This window comes from Lytechinus variegatus, chromosome 7 (genome assembly GCF_018143015.1).
Source record: "Lytechinus variegatus isolate NC3 chromosome 7, Lvar_3.0, whole genome shotgun sequence".
NCBI lineage: Eukaryota > Metazoa > Echinodermata > Echinoidea > Temnopleuroida > Toxopneustidae > Lytechinus > Lytechinus variegatus.
Window position 1 is genome coordinate 29,690,161 of NC_054746.1, and position 16,136 is coordinate 29,706,296.

The 16,136-nt window shown below is 36.3% G+C and overlaps 1 protein-coding gene across 1 annotated transcript in view; it reads left to right on the forward strand.

Moving 5' to 3' along the window:
* Nucleotides 1-13,567, forward strand: part of LOC121418947 (centromere protein F-like) — a 31,735-nt gene extending 18,168 nt beyond the window's left edge. The window contains 7 exon segments of the mRNA XM_041613180.1: nucleotides 1,584-5,752; nucleotides 6,443-6,619; nucleotides 7,146-7,316; nucleotides 7,517-7,762; nucleotides 8,538-9,504; nucleotides 10,994-11,148; nucleotides 12,912-13,567. Coding sequence (XP_041469114.1) covers nucleotides 1,584-5,752; nucleotides 6,443-6,619; nucleotides 7,146-7,316; nucleotides 7,517-7,762; nucleotides 8,538-9,504; nucleotides 10,994-11,148; nucleotides 12,912-13,103 — 6,077 coding nt within the window. The 3' untranslated portion in view covers nucleotides 13,104-13,567.
* The last annotated feature ends 2,569 nt before the right edge of the window (nucleotides 13,568-16,136 follow it).

The window sequence follows — 16,136 nt, forward strand, 5'->3', positions numbered from 1 at the left end:
GGGGTGGCCTCCCAGGCCCCCCCTTGAGATCTCGGCCGTTGACCGCATGATCGCGCCGAAAATTGGCACACAGGTTGTCTATGATATAATCTACAAAATGTTACAGTAATTTATTTCATGCAAATCATTATTACATAATTATGCTAATTTATGCGTAATTAGTATGCGAAATCATACTTTTTCCTCTAACTCCAGAAATAAAGCTCCAAATGTTCTAATTTTTGGCATAGAAACTCTTTGTGATGTTCTTAGCAAGTGTACATGAAAAATTGTGATATCAGATCAATTTCTTATGTATTATATTGTTTTTACAATTTCTTATGTATTTCTTTGTTTTTTGGACCTTTTGTTTTTTATTGTTTTCAATGAAATTCGTTGGGGAATATTCTAAGATCATAAACAGCATAAAATACATACATTTAGGCCAGCAAAACTAAAAATAATCATACATTTATGATTTTTGGTTGAAAACACAATTTACATTGACTTTGTACACGAAATCATGTTTTTGCGTAACTTCGGAACCATGTACCCGGGTGACGCAAAATTGGTCTCAAAAGTTGCGCAAGACTTGAAAGTAAAAAGTCAGCGAGCGGCACGGTAAAAAAATTTTGCGCGGTGAAAATATCGCACGACTCGTTGAGGGGGAGGTCTCCGAGGCCCCCCCCCCCTGCCTAGATAGGGTTAAAAGAATTGTTACCGATGTATATGGTTTTAAAAAAATTTATTGTTTCTACAACGATAAAATCTTGTAAATAGAGGCGTAATACAAAGCTATTATTGGATGAAAATGGATATCTTTTGGTATTGAACAAAAACTACTTCAGATGTTGTTTGAAGGTTTGCATGGTGGCATGTACAATTGCTGATGTGGTTTACGGTACACCATGTGGAGTGTTATAGAAACAGTGGATAGAAGGAGAGAAGAAGTGGATAGGCGAGAAAGTGGAGATTTGAGAATAGAGTATTCTTTCTTGAAAATAGTCCTGAAAAGGACTGTAAACCAGAAGGAATGTTGAGTGAGAACAGCTTGAGTAGTAGAGCTGATGAGGAGATGCTGGCTTGAGTCGGCGAGTCAAGCCAGCATCTCCTCATCAGCTCTACTACTCAAGCTGTTCTCACTCAACATTCCTTCTGGTTTACAGTCCTTTTCAGGACTATTTTCAAGAAAGAATACTCTATTCTCAAATCTCCACTTTCTCGCCTTTCCACTTCTTCTCTCCTATCCACTGTTTCTATAACAGTCCACATGGTTTACCTTAAACCACATCAGCAAAAAACTACTTCTTTTGTTATTTACTAACAATCTGGGTAGCATTTCATCATATTTTTCATCCAACAGTTCATCAGACCTAACAACTTTCTTTTATTTTCATTTGGCTTAGAAATAATGTTACTATGGAATCTGTTGATTAAAACAGACTTTGTCAGATAAAACATCCAACAAATCCTTTCAACGCTCACCTGATCAACTCTTCTTTCCAGTGGAGACAGAGTTTACTTTCTTCCATTGATTTAGTTGTGTGATATAAGATATGAAATTTTATCAGGATTTTTCTCTTTCTTTTGTTTCCTCTCATCAGATGTGACAGCCTCTTCTGAAAGTCTACAACACACTCTACAGCAGACTGTTGATGAAATGAAAGTAGCATTGGCAGAAAAGGAGAGAAATGCTGATGAGATGGTTAGGAACCTCAGGCAAACTATCTCAGATCAGGAAAAATCTCTCCTTGCAAATCAAGATACTCTTGATTCGATCCAGTCTGAGTTGCTCTCTGTCAAAAGCAGCAAGGAAGAGGTGCAGAAGGAGGCTGATACAGAAAGAGAGAATCTGATGTTGCAAGTTCAAGAACTGAAAGGCAATACAAGTTACTTAGAAAATAGTATGGAAGTGTTGCAAGATACTCTCAAAGAAACAACAACAGCTCTTGAGGAAATAAACCAAGAAAAGGCCTCCCTGGTAGAAAGGAAAGCAGACTTGGAAAAGACTGTTGAAGTTCTTACTCTGAAGATGGAAACACAGAAAAGACACTTGGATGAACAGGGTAATAAGATCTGTGATTTGGAGCAACATCTGAGTGACAAGGAAGCAGAGATTGAAAGGATGCAGATAGAATTGGATGAGGTTGAAGAAGGTCTTTCAAACAGCCAGAGAAACATGCATTCGGAACTAGCATCAAAGGAGCACGAGTTGAGTAAGCTGAGAGATGAATTGACGGATGTCAGGGAGGTTAGAGAGTTAAGGGATGAAGAGATCATGAAGCTAAAAGATGAGCTTGAAGATAAAAATGCTGAGATGGCAACTCAGAATGAAAAGCATGCCCTCTACAAGCAAACAACAGAAGAAGCTATGGTGAAACTGAAGAATGAACTTGATGACACCAGCATAGCAGTGACAGAATCTGACATGAAGGTTCTAGGACTGAATGGACAAATTCATCAGTTGTCTTCAGAACTCGATGAAAGGCAAAATGAGTTCCAAAGGCAGGCATATGAGCTTGAAAATGTTAAGTCCTCATTGGAGGAGACAAGGAGTGAACTTTTACAGGCAAAGGCTACACATGTTGAGCTGGAGCTGAAAGTATCAGGGCTAGATGGAGAAAAATGTCACCTTGTTTCAGAACTTGAAGAGAGCAGAGAACTTGCTCAGAAAGGAATAGATCACTCGCATGCTGTTGAGAACAGACTTCAACAAGAAATCACAGATTTGAAGAAGGAAAATCTGGAGTTAAGAGATACCCTTTCTGAGAAGAGTGCTAACTGTGACAGAATCAACAATACTGTTGAAGACTTACAAGTGCGTTTGGAAGCCCAGGATGGTAAATTGGAAAAACTGGAAGAAAAATTGAAAATTGAACAAGCAGAGAAAGAAGTTGTTGTGAGAGACCTAGAGAGGCAAGTTGCATCGAAGGAAGAAGCTGTCGAGACTCATCAGCAGAGAATACTGGCACTTGAGGAATCAAGGGACAGTGAAAAGGTTATCTTCTTGGAGTCTATTGCAGAACAGGATGATGCTATGTCTAAATTGAAGGAAGCCCACACTACTGAATTAGAATTGCTCCAGAAACAGCTTGAGACTCTCCGAGAAGAGAATGCACATCTCGTAGAAGTTGAGGCTGAAAAAATTGCAGCTGAACACGAGAGACTCCAGAAGCTTCTGTCAGATCAGGAAAAAAAGGTAGATAACCTGGAAAGTGAGCTGCAAGACAGCAATGGAAAGATTATCAAACTTCAAGCTGACATCACTGAGGCCGAGGCTTTGATAGAATGTCATCAACTGACTGCTGAGAAAGCTGAGCAGCTTTGCAAAGAATCAGATGCAAAGGTACATGCCGCCGCAAGTCGCATTGATCTCCTGCAAGCTGAATTGAGAGAAAGCCACGATTCCATCATGAAAGCAGATAAAGATTTCAGCGAAGTCCGTGCTGAACTGGAACATCAGCTGCAAATTCAGAAAGACAGATCGACAAAACTTGAACATGATTTGGAATCTTCTGTAGGAAAGCTTCATGATCTTGAGACTTCTAAGAAGACTACTGAGGAAGAGCTACTAAATCTCAAGATGACACACACAAGGGATGAAGGATCGTTAACCCTTGAAAAGGAAGAGTTGCAATCAAAGGTGAACACCTTGGAAACAGAGAAGGAAGTCCTCAATTCCAGGCTTACTGATTTGCAGACACAGTTGGCAGATGTCAAGCAAACAAAGGAAGAAGCAGAGTATGAATTGCGTTCAGCTCAGTCTGAATTAGAAGCTATCAAGTCAAGAGAAGAGATGGTAGAGAGTGATAAAGTTTTCATACAGATACAAAACTCAGCCCTTGAGGAAGATGCACTGCAATATAAAGACAAAATCAGTTTGTTGGAAGAGGAAGTTATGAATGCACAAAAGCAAGTGCAACAACTGAAAGAAAATGACACAGCTTTGAGTAGTGATGTTGAAGATCTGAAGCAAAAATTGGAAGCAGTAAAAAGCAGCAAAAGAATGCTGGAAGAGGAATTAATAGTCAACAAAGATATGGTCTCATCTCTGCAGAATGAGCTGAAAGCTGTGGAAAATAAGCTTGAGGAAGACTTCTCTGTGGAGCGTCAACAAAAAGATATGCAAATATCGGAAAATAAAAATCTTGCCAATAATCTCGCCTCGATGGAAACAGCAAATCAAGAGCTAAAAGATGTCATCTCAAACTTAGAAGAAAAGATTCATCATTATGAAAAAGATTTGATAGAAAAGAATGAAAATATAGAAACCACAATGGCACAACTATCAGAATGGAAGCACAAATTAACTGACTTAGAAGAAAATCTAAACAGATCTGCTGAAGAAAATTATCAATTGAATGAAAAGATCATGGCATACTCTACAGAGAAAAACCTGCTTGAATCTCAGGTTACTGAACTTCAAGAAATTGTTGAGAGCCAAAATGGCCAGATGACAGTACTGAAGAAAGATATTACAGATTTAGAAGGGCAGATTGAGAAGAAAGCTAAAGATATGGAAAACATGGAACAAGATGGGATGGAAACCTTGACTAAAATTGCTGAGAAGGACAATGAGATAGCTGTACTTAGGGAAGAAAATGAGGCTCTCCACGATCAGACAGAAAAGCTGTTAGTCGAAACTGGAGACATGGTGCAAGATATGGACTCCCTCCAGGCCAGGAATGATGCTTTGAAGAAAGAGCTCGAGTTCCTTCAGATGCAGCTCAGCAGCAATGAATCAGAGAAACTTCAGATGGATGAGGCTAGCAAATCCGAGTTTGATCAGCTCTGTAATGAAATCGGTGACCTCAAGGATGAAATCAGTGCCAAAGACCAGGAAGTTGCGGAGGCTAAGAATGAGCTCGTGCTGTCCCAGGATGAAATTAAACGTCTTCGGTCAGAAATTGACACTGCTGAGGCCAAGCTGGAAGAGAGCAAGTCCACTGAGGAAGTTCTTCAAGCTGACAAGTGTGAGCTGCAAAATGAGCTTAAGAAAACAGAAGAAAAACTAAACCAAGTAGAACAACTCAAGAGCGATGTTGAGAAAAGTCTTGCAACTCTTGAAGATGAGATGAGCAAGGACAAAGACAGTGTAGATAACAAACTGGCTATGTATGCCTCAGAGTTGTCAGAAGCTAGAGAGGAATATGAGCTTCTGCTGATAAACATCACCAAGGAAAAGGAAGAGAAGGTGAATTTGGAGAAGAATTTGGCCAAACAGGAAGATATGATTAAGAAGGAGCAAGAAGATAGGGAAGTTGCTGAGCATAGTGCAGAAGAGAAGGAAGAGATTATAAAAGGTTTGAAAGAGGAGATGAAGAGCATGAGTCAGGAGGTTAAAGAATCAACAGTCAGGATAGAAAGTTACTCCCAAGAGGTTAACATCCTTAATGAAAGAAATACTAACCTTCAGAGCCAGATTGACAGCCTGGAGTCTGAGAAGGACCAGCTTGCGGATGCAGAAATGTCTCTGGCCGCAGAGATTCAGAGCCAGCAAACCAGAGGCTCTGACCTAGAGAACAGGATCAAGGACCTGGAAACTGAGCTCTCTACAATGGAGGAGAAATACAATAACCTGCTGGAGACACATGCCTTCTTGGAGACCGAGTCATCCCAGTTAAAACCGGAGATTGAAGAGAAGACCAAGATCGTTGAAACACTCCAGAAGAGTATCCAGGATATGGAAAGTTCCAAGGGCATGCATGAGCAAGCTGTCAGGGAGGTTGAATGGAAGCTGGCAGCTGCTTTGGAAGATGGAGAGAGCAAGAAGGTGAATATGATTTCTTTTTAAAGCATTTTAGCTCCTTCAGTCATTTGCATTATTCTGCATTTACAAGGATGAATACTGTGATGACTGATACAGATGAGGGAATTTGACTTTTTTTATAATTAATAAAATCATACTTGGTCTGTCCTTGCATGCAATTCAGATCAGCTTCGTAGCTCCATCAATGTGCTGATACAAAACACTTTATTCATAAGAGTAATGTACTTGACTTTCAACGGCACACATTTTATTTAGGGCTTGCGCTTGATTTATGACTTGCATTTAAATGCAATTCTTTCTGCAATAGGCCCCTGCTCTGGAAAGTCGAGAAAAGTCTTGGAATTTTTTAAATATCAAAGTATCAATGAAAGATGTGTAATTTATTTAGAGGAGTGATTTCTCCTACGTCAGTTCATTCCAAGTATCAGTTTATAATCAACCAGCTGAAAATTTATGCAGACAGTTTTCAACTTGCTATGTTTGTCAGTTCCCTGAAGGTTTTTTTTTTTTCCATTGGTATCTCTAAAATTGTATTTTGCTTTTTTATCCCTTTGCCTCTTTAAGATATTTGTAAATATTGTTTTATCATGTTAAATGTATGATTTTATCTTGGATGCAAATAAAAGGCCATATCGGCCAATCAATAAAAAAAACAAAAAAAAACAAACCTTGTTTATTTGTTTTTCTTTCCAGTTGGAGATGGAAGCACTAGTCAGTGAGAAGCAGGATGTCGAGAAGCAGTTGCAACAGATGTACAGTGACCTGAAGAAAGCCCAAAGAGATTTGACAATGGAGACAGAAGCTTATGAGCAGAAGCTTCAAACAGCAGAAGAAGATGGATTGGCAAAGATAGAAGATCTGAAGAAACAAGTATGTAATGGATACCTTTGTTTTCCAACTTTGGAAATATGACTCTCCTTGGTTTGTCATCTGTTCTTGATTTTGTGGATGCACTTTATTTGTCTTTCTATATCTTTCCTTCACCTCATATTCCTTCTCTTTTTATTTTCTTCTTTATCATCTTATCCCCTTTCCATCATCATGCCTCCTCATCATCACCATCATTGTCACTATCATCATCATCATCACCATCATTAACATTGTCATTATTTCTGACAACTTTGATTAAGTAATAGCATGAAAGTCATAGTTTTGCATAATGAATAGGGCAATTATCTGGTTGTTGTTTTTCTGATATGGAAATCCTTATGTAAAAATATCTCATCATAATTGCCTGTATAAAATTGTTACCTTTATTGAGTTATTTAGTTTGTGACAAAAATCATTAATGAAAATTACTTAATTGCTGGTTCTTGTTGTTTCAAAAGTTTTCATATGAAAAATACTGTTTGGTTGTGACTAGAATATTATTATTTTTTTTTGCTTCAACCTGCAGCATGCAAAGACTTTAGAAACCCTGGAGAATGGCTTGGAAGAAGCCCGTGTAGAGAATAAAGCAAAGACGGAACAAACCAGAAACCTAGAATCATCTTTACTGGAATTCAGGTCAACTGTTGATGACCTGACAACACAACTTGATCAGTCTTCTCAGATGTGCAAAAAATATGTAAGATATCTCCTTTATTCTCATCCAATCCAGTGTAACAAGTGACCACAGATAATCTCATATTCAGATTTTTTCATTTTTATTTTAGGCTTGATGCAGTCCCCCTCTCTCTCTGATCATTTTCTTGTAAGCAACTTATTAGGTTGTGTTTCTATGAAATTTGTCTTTTGAACATGTTTATTTCATCATCTTTATTTCAGGAAGAGGAGGTGAATTGCTTGAAAGCAGAATGTGAAGAACTCAAGCTCCTTGCTGAGAAGTCGGATCAGACTGTCAAGAACTTAGCCCTGAAGCTGAAGAAGTTAGAGCAGGAGGCTTCATCTAATGATAGCCTTCGAGCAGAGATCAAGAAGCTGGAAAATAACTGCAATGAATTGAGAGGCGAGCTGGCAGACGAGAAAGAAGAGAAGGACGGTGCCCTTAGGAATCTTGCCAAACTCCAAGAGGTGAGTTAAAACAATATCTTTGAAGAAAAAAATTGCAAAAGAGTAGATAGCTAGAAGTGAATTATAAGCTTCAAGCCTTCCACCTTGATAAATAAGAAGTTTTTAACATTATAATTTTGGTCTTGAATTTACTTAATTCAACAAATGTTTGTTTCCTTTCTAGAAATAGATATTACCTAAAACTTGTTATCGTTTTAATCTGAAATAAGTAGTGAATTCTCAACTTTTATTTCATGATATCTAAAGGTAGTATTACCAAATTTGTTAGTTTTCAGAAGGGAAACCTATTCAAAATTATTTCAAATGAAAACAGATAATTCAGAAAATGAAATAGGTGAAAATAAGAAATTCATCAATTTGTAAAGGACTTCTTATCACTATAAGTGTAAAGAATTTAAATTTTGTCTCATGCATGTTGGTGATTAATTGTGGTGTATGGTAGGGATAATTCCTCCTTCAATACACTTAATGGCTTAAATTTTTCATCTTTTTTCAAGCTTTCAGAACTATAATTCTTTTTTGGGGGGGATGTAACAACATGCTATATGTATATATTTGTGCTTCAGACAAAGCAAAATATTCCTGATAATGACATATGCACAAAACAGTGGGAAACCTACTTTCATATTCCATGTCAGATCCCTTTCAAACCTGATCATTCTGTTTTCCTAATTTTCCTTTTATACAAATCATTTTATTACCACAATCAGACAGTTGTCGGTATAACCAGGTAACACATAGAAAAAAAAATCTTTTTAAATTTTTTATTTATCAGGAATCCAAGGCTGCTGTAGGCGCTAATTCTACAAAAATGAAAACTGAATTTGAGAAACAAATCAAAGAACTGAAAGCAGACAATGAATCCTACCAGGGAAAACTCAAATTGTCAATGACAAACTTAAAGAAGTTGCAAAAAGACTTTGAGGACCTCCGCAAATCCAACTCAGAGCTGGAGGCTAAGGTCGGCAGTGATGCAAACTCAAATAGCGGTGACGAAGGTTCTGAACTTGAAGAACTTAAAGAAGAGCTCAAAGAGAAAGAAGAAGAGCTGGAATTCACCAGGAAAGAGTTCATGAAAATTAGCAGGACCTCTAAACAAGACCAAAGGAAAGCAGAAGATTTCAAACTCAAGCTCCAACTGGCATGCAAAAAAATGACTGAGTTAAAGGAAGAAAATGCAAAACTCAAGAAAAACCTAAAGCAAAACATTGATGACAAGCCACAAGTGGAGAATACCAGCCCATCTGCAGCTATAGCTGCTGCAGAAAGAACTGAAGAGGAGACTGCTCCAGTCCAGGAGAAACATAGTCCTAGCAGCAGACGTACAACAAGACTGTCAACAAAGAGACATGGTACCAGCAAAAATGAGAATCCTGCCAAGAAATTCTCTGCAGAGCCCTCTGCTGCGGTAGAATCTGAAGTAAAAAATGAATATCCCTCGAAGAATGTACCTTTGAATGTTGACACTGCTATGCCAGCATCGCAAGAAAAGCATGAAGAGACTGCTGAAACCGCGTTAGCAGAGTCCAAAAGCCCTAGTCCTGGAAGGCGTATGACAAGGCTGTCTAAGAGAAGGTATTCTAGGGATCCTTCTGCAGATGTGAGTCAGAGAGAAGAGGAGGGCACACAGGTTGGTACCAAGCGTTCCAGGCATCTGAGTGCAAGTCAAGAAGCTAAAAGGAGCAAGAATGATTTTCAAAGTGTCCCTGAAACAGAAGAGGAGGTTGCTTCATCTCAGTCAGGTAAGTTAATATGATTCTCTTACACAATCCTGTTGATCCATAGCAGCCAGATTGATACCATGAGTTAATTGCTGAAGAAATCCCATATCATGTCTTTTGTTAGGAACGTGGGGTCAATTGCATAAAAGGGTCTTTCCAAAGACTGTTTTGTGTAGCCATTTATTATGATGTGCCTTGTAAGGCACATTTATAAAATTTATGATAAACAAATAATATTTGCTAGCTAGTTTTTAAATTGATTTTTAAGTAATTTTAAAAGATCTTACATTATTTTATATAAACAATGATTTTTTTTCACTTTAATAGACGATTGAAATATGTTTGCAGGTAATTTTTATACAAAGGCATTTCATATGGTGTATCATAATAAATTGATGACGGTCCTTTCAAAGACCCTATTGTGCAATTGGCCCCTAGTAGCTTGAAAATATTTGGGAAGTTCACCCTGACTTAAAGACGGTTTCATTATAATTTTTTTTCACGAGTGATTTCATACGTACATTTAATATATTTTCAGTCATCTTGAACCTATAAAAGATAAAAATCTATGATATGAAGCCGCTAGCATAAGACTAATCCAAAGCCTTAAAGGACAAGTCCACCCCAACAAAAAGTTGATTTGAAAAAAAAGAGAAAAATCCAACAAGCATAACAGTAAAAATTTCATCAAAATCGGATGTAGAATAAGAAAGTTATAGCATTTTAAAGTTTCGCTTAATTTTTCAAAACAGTTACATGCACACCCTGGTTGGTATGCAAATGAGGAGACTGCACGTCATCCACTCACTATTTCTTTTGTATTTTATTACGTGAAATATGAAATATTCTCATTTTCTCCTCATTGTCAAGTGAAACAGCGATTAATTTCTCCTTGAACATGTGGAATTAGCATTCTTTAATACTATGTAGAATCCCGGTAGGATGCGAAAGATATTGTATGTTTGATTTTGCCAGCGCCATAATGAGGCTGCGATGAATGCAAGGAATGCTCCCCAGGGAGTGGAAATTGTGCACTTTTCGTGCGGGATTGAAATGAATCCAATGACCGGGGTAATAATATGCTGTAACGCGCTTTGGGCCATTCTGGGAAAAGCGCTTTATAAAAATTGGGTATTATTATTATTATTATGTGATTCAGTGAACTTGGTCCTTATTGTCAAATATGTTAAAAAAATAAAAAATTTTTAGCTCTTTTATGTTTGATAGTCTCTGTTGTTTGTGGAAGCTAATGGAAGTTTTATATTTCAACATCATTAGCATTCATGGTACATGTCACAGATAGAATTGCAATCAAACTCTTCCCCATTCACCCTAAATAGCTTGAGCTTCAATAAATCTGAAGTCACTTCAAGTGCTGCATTTGGGTTTGCATTTGATTGTTTTGTTTGAATAAAACTCCTTATCTGCATAAAGCTCTTTAAGGTTTTCAAATTTCGAAGTAGATCACTAGCATTTCATTTCATTGAAAAATTCGCAATTCTCTCTATAGGTTTGAGCACCAGGCTGCGAAGGTCGGGCAGTCAGAACCAGTCCAGCAGCCAACCACCATCCACTCAGATACCCAGCAGTCAGGGCAGTGAAGACGGGGCATTCAACACAAACAAGAGGGTCACCCGCAGTCATCTGTCTAACCTCAGTCTAAGGGTATGTCTAAGGGAATTCAGAGATGCCAGTCTTAAAGGGATAGTCAGGCTGAAAATATTTATATCTAAATAAATAGAGTAAATTTCACAGAGCAAAATGCTGAAAATTTCATCAAAATCAGAGAATAAATAACCAAGTTATTGACTTCTAAATTTTATCAATATTTTGTGAAAACAGTTATATGCACATTGTCATGAATATTCATTAAATGGGCTGATGATGTCACATCTCCACTTTCCTTTTTCTTATGTTATTACATGAAATAATTGTTTCATTTTTCATACATGTGTAAATGATGTGTCTCCATTATGATGAAATAAGCTGCGACAATAAATAACTAATGCATTTAATCAGTTGTCAATCCATTTGTTTTAGTTCTTGGTAGAAAAATTTTGAATAAACCTAATTTCATATAATAACATACAAAAGGACAAGAGGGGATATGACATCATCAGCCCACCTAATGAATATTCATAAGGACATGCCTAGAACTGTTTCACTGGAATAATGCAAATCTTTAAAATTCAATAACTTTGTTATTTGTTATCCGATTTTGATCAAATTTTCAGCATTTTGCTTTGTGAATTTCACTCTATTTATTGAGATATAAATATCTCAAGCCTGTACCATCCTTTTAAAGAATGAAACCACTTTTATTTCATATAAAGAGAAAAACAAAGAAACAGATCAATGAAAGATTGAGGAAGATTGAATTAATAAATAAGAATGTTATGAGCATTAGAATATTGAGATCATGAAGCTGTGTAGATCCTCCCATTGGCAATGCGACCAAGATCTGTGATGTCACACACATACAAGTTCCCCATAACTCCAAAACATATTTCACTTTAATTTTCTCTCTTATTTAGTCTATTGCAAGATTAGGTGTTCTTTTATATGAGAGGGCATATTACAACATATCACAGATGAATCAAAGATGTTTACCATATCATTAGGAAGAGCAGAAAGAAAAATAATGGGTTATATTTTCAATGATCAAAGGGGAAATTTGTAGGTGTGACATCACAGATCTTGCTCGCATTGTCAAATTGAGGATGTTGTTAGCATTAGTGATCTCAACATTCAAATGCTCATAACTTTCTTAATTCTTCAGCAATTTCACTAATCTTATTCTGTGACTTTTCTGCTTTCACAAACTTCAAGTCTAACTTGCTCCAAGGGTTTCATTCTCTAAGAGGCTTTTGTTCAATCCCTGAGAACTTCTTGTTTCAAGCTTTTTCATGCATTGTATTATACAGCAATTATGGGACTTTATGGTGTTCTGGCTTCTTTTCATGCCCAGTTATCCCTTCGGAGTCGTATGTAAAATCTAATTCAGGTCAATGAATTGTCATCTCAATTTCAACTTTTACTCTGTAAATTGGCAACATTGATATATTTTGTTCATTGGGATTCTCATTTTAACAAGTAGACAGTGAAAATTTGTCTTGCTGGTGTTCTGAGAAGTATACTTTTTTTCTACCATTCCATTTTTTGCAGGGTGGGGGTGAAAATTTAATCCTAGTACATTTTCTTCTTGGATATCACCATTTTAGCATTTCTTAAAAAAATAAAGGGTTTAGAAAGAAAACTTGACACAGACATTTGTCAAGCCTTTGTATTTAGCTAAAGTTGAATTGAAAACAAAAAATATTTGGCTAGATCACGATATATGGATTGAAATTTGCACTTCCTGCTCTACTAAACTTGATATTTTTATCCGAATATGTCAATTGATTATGTCTACTTTTTTCTCACTTCAGGGTCAAAGTAGCAACCATTCAGCTTTATCCACCATTACTAATAGCCCACTGAAGGAAGGCAGGAGTGTGGAGGCTACCAAGGCTAGAGAGCTTTCAGCCAGGTCTACAAGGGGTGGACGGGGTAGAGGAGCAGCCACAGGTGTAGGGGCCCCCGAGGCTGAGAATGATGAAGAAAACTGTAAGATACAGTGAATGCATATAGGAGACTTGTTACTCAGTTCCTGCAGTTTGTCCAGGGAATGCAATTTTAATTTATAATTGTCTATTTTGGACATTTGGGGATGAATTCATTCCGTCGTCCCATGATTATTATTTTCTTTTTGCTGCAGCATATATCTTGCTTCACGTCACCAGTGTGCACCAACCCTCACATATTTCACAAGACAATCTTAGATGTGTATTATATGTAGATTGTATGAGACATAGTAAGTGAGCAAAACAAATATATTTTTCATTGGACGAATGACTTGAAATTAAAGTTTATATGTATCATATTCATATTTCTCTCATGATTTTTTTTTTTTTTGGGGGGGGGATTTTTCATTGGACGAATGACTTGAAATTAAACAAGTTTATATGTATCATACAATATTCATATTTCTCTTGTGTTTTTTTTGGGGGGTGGCATGTTTTCCTAGTTGTGGACACTGTATATACAAACATGCTATACTGAATATATTGAAATGTTTTCCAATATACGTTTCTCCTTTTTCAGTGTTTAATCTTGACCCCACCTAAATTGTTAATGGAATAGTAAGTATGAATCATTGTGTGAATGTGTGTACAAACTCATCATTTATTAATTTGTTTTTCACTTGTAATTTATATATTGATATTCTATTCTACCCACAATTTATGAATATATATATATATACATGTATATATCAGAGCTTGATAACTCAATTAATAACTCAATTTTCCATGCATAGTAGCATCTTTGATATATGCAATGAGCTTTTGTTAGATTACACTAAATGAATTATCAGTCAAATTAGTCACTTTGTCAAATAGTGTATTTTGTACAAAGTTGCACGCAGTAAAGCAAAGTAAATCAAGCATTATCACTGTATTGTCTGCCTTAGCCACTTGCTGTTGATTGTATGAATTTTTAATGTGTTCAGTTACGGATGTTTGAAAAAGTTATTAATTACTGAGCTAGAATGCAAGGCCTCTTTGTTATTGTGTGTTTACCTTGTATCAGCTCGTTTCATTGGGTTGCGTTGTGTTTGACGGTATTTGTCTCTGTTCAGGCAATCCCTAGCTCAACACAAGCCAAACATGCAATTGTGTGAGCCAGTCTTTAGGAGGACATTATGGATGTTCATATTCAGGCCATGATCAGAGCGTATACTTTTGAACCATAATATCTCAAAGGCATAAGCTTTAATTGAACTGATAATGTGATAGTGATAGAAGCAAATTAAAAGAAAAATGTTTCAGTTAAAAAAGATTGTATAGATACTGTCATACACTAAGATAAGAAGAAAAGCTAATGATTCTGAGTGGCTTACCTACGGAAAATAGATCACTTGAGTTATACATTTACGTGTGTGTTACTGTGCTTGAATAGTTTTGCTACGATTCAAAAGTATGTTATATGTTTTTACACTCGTCAATCACATGTGGTTAAAATGAATTCCACTAAAATGTATGTCATGCGGTTTATTTGCACATTCATGTAAAAGAAATAAATGTACATGTATCTGTACTAAGTTAGAGAATTATTTTTAAAGAATCGTAGTTAGTATTTAAATATACCCTTTTCTGTGTAATTTTAGATTACTAGTATATATATATTTTTTTTGTTCTGTTATATACTCTCAACATTAATTGTATAAATTAATTTTATATAATCCTAAAGAATGAGATCAGATTGATTATTCTTAGCGAATAAGTACTGTTCCAGGATTGGTGAACCAAACAGATATCTGTGAGTAAATATTACAATGGAAGTTCATCATGGCAATAAGTTAGTTTTAATAAAAACATGAAAATATTGGTGAAGGTTTGATGAAAATCCATCCAATAATGAGTCCAACATATCATTTCATATCCATAGCAGATTGCTTCAATCTACTATGTATACATCTTCAACATTCCAATCAGGATATTTATGTAATTTGTGATACATTTACATTGTAATTTCAGAAATTATTGAAAATTTGTTGACATATTGATAGTGAATGGAATGCTACCCAGGGAGTGGAGAGAGTACATGTATTGTGAGCAGGCAAGCCTGAATCGTATGGTTGGAGAAAATGAATATGTCTGTAAAGCACTTAGAGATGGTGTTTTGGTGTATTGAGTGCTTAAAAGGAGTTTTATTATAATTGTATTGTGTCATCTAAATTTATATAAGGTGCATCTTTTTGAGAGAGAGCACGCCATGCATTAATGATGAGTGAGGTAGGACTGATATAACCATAGTGATACATACGCACTTCTCTATGGGCTATGTGTGCATTCATGCATAAGACATGTATGTATGTTCAGTTCCATTTGTAATAAATGTTTTCTACCAAACTTGTTATTTTCACTTTACATAGAGTCTTCAGTGTTTTTTTTCTTTGTCTGATGGAGGCCTTGAAAATATAGGTTCACTCTGTATATTTTCATATATCTTTTGTTAGTGTTAGCATTAACATTTTTATATGATATATGTACTAGATGCTTTTTTAGGTTAATTTAATTTCAGGTTGATATTTTTTCTGCCAAATGGCGCAAGTGGTAATTTGTACATTTGAAAGACCTTTGTCATCCAGTGGTAACTTGCGTGGAATCCTTGATTCTGATTGGCTGTTTCTCAGTGTTACCATGGTAGTTACCATTGGTTGGCAAAGTTACCATAATAGTAACTTTTATGCAACAGGTCCCAGGATGGCATTTCTTAAAGCATTTTGCAAGTGATGCACAACTTTACAAGCAACTGTTGATCCTTTCTTGAGCTTAATGAGATATCCCAAATTTTCCCTGCTTTAATGTTATAACTAATAGGAGTTATCTATCTGTTAATCTAGGGTCTTAACAAATAATATATTTTGTATTCAAAGAAGAGTTTTAGCCTGAAAAGATCTGATATCAACTTATTCTGAGTGAAATCCGCCCCAAAGCTTCGCATATTTTTCGTTACGCCGCTCCGATCGCGTTGAATGAGCTGCAATTTTGGTGAAAAGCGGCCGCAGAGCTCCCCGGCGGAGGCCGCGCTAGCTGCATCATGCACACATG